This window comes from Solanum lycopersicum, chromosome 3, assembly GCF_036512215.1.
Source record: "Solanum lycopersicum chromosome 3, SLM_r2.1".
Taxonomy (NCBI): domain Eukaryota; kingdom Viridiplantae; phylum Streptophyta; class Magnoliopsida; order Solanales; family Solanaceae; genus Solanum; species Solanum lycopersicum.
In genome coordinates this window covers 32,477,013-32,480,167 of record NC_090802.1, presented here as the reverse complement: position 1 = coordinate 32,480,167, position 3,155 = coordinate 32,477,013, and the positions used below count along the sequence as shown (strand labels likewise).

At 40.4% G+C, this 3,155-nt stretch overlaps 1 protein-coding gene across 1 annotated transcript; it reads left to right on the top strand.

The window, feature by feature from the left end:
• Nucleotides 1-470: 470 nt before the first annotated feature.
• On the top strand, nucleotides 471-1,733 carry LOC138347537 (uncharacterized mitochondrial protein AtMg00860-like). Its single transcript, XM_069295830.1, has 3 exons — nucleotides 471-527; nucleotides 713-879; nucleotides 1,433-1,733. The coding sequence occupies exons 1-3, from the start codon at nucleotides 471-473 to the stop codon at nucleotides 1,731-1,733; spliced, it is 525 nt and encodes a 174-aa protein (XP_069151931.1).
• The last annotated feature ends 1,422 nt before the right edge of the window (nucleotides 1,734-3,155 follow it).

Below are 3,155 nucleotides of genomic sequence, written 5' to 3'. Positions count from 1 at the left end.
TTAAATATAATATGTTTCGCATGAAATAAGAAAATAAAAAGTTCAAATTTTCCGCTTAAATTAACGTAGGTGAAGTAAGTATGACATATGTAGGCTTGTCTGCGACCTTTGAGAGGTCAACAACGCCAATCTCGTCAGGGGTCCAGATTCTGATCATCACAAAGTTGGTATCAGAGCATTTATTTAAATTCCAAGGATAATAAGTTCACATAAACCACATTGAATAGTTTCTAAGTCATGGTAGTTAAAGGCACCACTATCCTTAATTAGAGACTGCATGATGCATAGGAAAAATTCTCTTCGTCTGATCTTATCGTGCCTTTTCTAATGTATGATTCCTTGGTTTTATGAGCGTATCTAACATCAATTATACTTTTTCAAAAGATGGAAACAAGGAGGAACGTTGATCGGGGAAGAGGAGAAAAGCTGCTGGAGGCAACTTAGTTCCTCCCCAGGCCCCAGCTGCTAAAATGGAGATGCTTGTTAAACCAGCTGGGTTGACAGATGGAGAAGTAAGGATATGCCTGGTACAGATGGCCTAATCCATCACCTTACAAGATCAGGATATGACATCCTAGGCAGAGCAACAAGGTGTTCCCAAGAAGAACCCACCTGCCAGCACCATGGTTAGTAGGCTAAGGGACTTCACGAGGATAAATCCTTTCATTTACACTTGATCCAAGATTGCTGAGAATATTGAGGAGGAGTGCAGGGTATCGATGCTACATGCCAGCATGGAAGTTTCCAGGCTAATGGTACATGTCCATCAAGTGAAAAAAAAAGCAGGAAGAGGAAGCACACTAGGGCAGGGAACAGGTCAAGGCAAGATAAGGAGAATTTTCCAAGGAAGAGTAAAAATGAAATCATAGATAAACCCAGGTTTATAAATGGACTCTCCCACCAAGGGGAGTCAAGTTTATTCAAGGTTCTCTATGATAGGGATTTCGCGCCCATAGTTAAGAGATACAATATTGTTCGTGAAAAAGAAAGATCGAACCCTTAGAATGTGTATCGATTATCAGCAGCTCAACAAAGTCACTATCAAGAATAAGTATCCACTTCCCAGAATAGATGACTTGTTTGACCAAATCAAATGGTATAATTTCTTCTCGAAGATTGATCTTCGTTTAGGGTACCATCAGCTCAGGGTTAGGGATGGAGATATCCCAAAGACAACCTTTCGTACCCGTTATTGTCACTATGAGTTCCTAGTTATGTCATTTGGTCTCACGAATGCACCTGCTGTATTTATGGATCTCATGAACAGGGTCTTCTGTGAATACCTTGACTCTTTCGTCATAGTATTCATGAATGACATTCTCATCTACTCTAAGACCAAGGAAGAGCATGAACAACATTTGAGGCTAACCTTGCAGGTACTTAAACAACACCAATTGTATGCCAAATTCAGAAAGTGTGAATTCCTTCTTAGATCAGTGACCTTCCTGGGTCATCTTGTGTCCGACAAAGGTGTGGAGGTAGATCACAGAAAGACTGAGGCTGTTAAAAACTGGCCAAAACCTCTTACTCCCACAGATATTCGTAGCTTCTTGGGATTGGCTGGTTATTATTGTAGGTTCGTGGAGGGTTTTTCTTTTATTGCTGCCTCACTGACAACTTTGACTAAGAAGAAGGACAAGTTTGAATGGACAGAGGCTTGTGAAAAGAGTTTCCAGGAGCTCAAGGACAGACTCACTTCAGCGTCGATGCTTATTTTGCCTAAGTGTGATTAGAATTACACTTTTTATTATGATGCATCTATGGTTGGTTTAGGTTGTGTCTTATGCAGGGTGGTGAGGTGATAGCTTATGCGTCCAGAAATCTCAAGGTTCATGAAAAGAATTATCCCACTCATGACCTAGAGCTGGCAGCTGTGGTGTTTGCACTGAAATTGTGGAGGCACTACTTGTATGGAGTGCATGTGGATGTGTTCACAGACCACAAAAGTCTCCAGTACGTGTTCACAAAGAGGGTAGTTGAACCGACGTCAGCGGAGGTGGTTGATATACCGTGGTTTCACGGTATAATTAATACTTTTTCCTTAATTTTAGTGTGTCCGAAAATCTTTTTGTGCTAGTTTTTATATGAGTTTCTCTTTGTTTTGCAGGAAATCTGTCCAAAAATGAATGCGGAGATTTTGAGCGAAGAAATGCAGAAGAGACCACCTACGGAGCTGATGACGGTCTGTCGTGCTTGTGACGGTCCATAGGTGGCAGCGTAGAGAAGCTGTTGAAGGAAGATGGGGAAGTCTGACCAAGTGTGAGGTTACGTAGCTTGTGACGGTATGTCGTGGCTATGATGGTCCGTCCTGCAGGTTCGTCATAAAATTCAGAGAAGTGATCCCAGTACCCAGATTCCAAGAGTTAAAGTGTTTTGAAAGGAAGACCCTCGACGGACCGTTGTGCCTATGACGGTCCGTCATACTTGCCGTCGAGGGGATTGAAGAGAGCAGCAGAAGAAATTGCTAAGTATGGGACAACGGAGTCCATGACGGTCCGTCGTGACTACGACGGTTCGTCGCGAGGTCCGTCGACCCAGCCGCATTTTGGCAGATTTCCAGCAATTAGAATTCTTGTTTAATTACGTTTTTATTTTTTATAAATAGTTCGAAACACCTCGTTTTTGTGGTTAGACTCCGTATTGTTAGGCTCCATATTATTAGACTTTTGGATTGTTGGTTTATTGGAACTTGTGATTGTTGATTAGTGTTAGATTTTGAGATTCTTACAAGTGATTTTTGGTGATTAATCAAGCAAACTTTCGGACTTTATTCTTTCTCATTGAAGTAAGTACATGAATTCTTATTTAATATATTTGAATATTGTGTTTATGGCTATGAGTAACTAAACTCCATAACTAGGGTTGTGGGAACCATAGGCAAATAATGAGATAAACCCTAATTAAAAGAACAATTCTAGGATAGTGTCTTGCATGTATTAATAATTCTTTTGTTTAGAAGTATTTTTAACGGATGGCCAATGTTAGAACTCGCCTTAATGCTACTTGCCGGACCAAGGAGGTAGATAATACGAAAAGAATTATTAACATAGATTTAGTGTATACTATCTAATAGGCTAGTATTGATTGGTACGAGGTAAAAACTTAGTCAAATATCGAATACGATGCTTAATATGAGGTAATGATAAGGGTTAGGA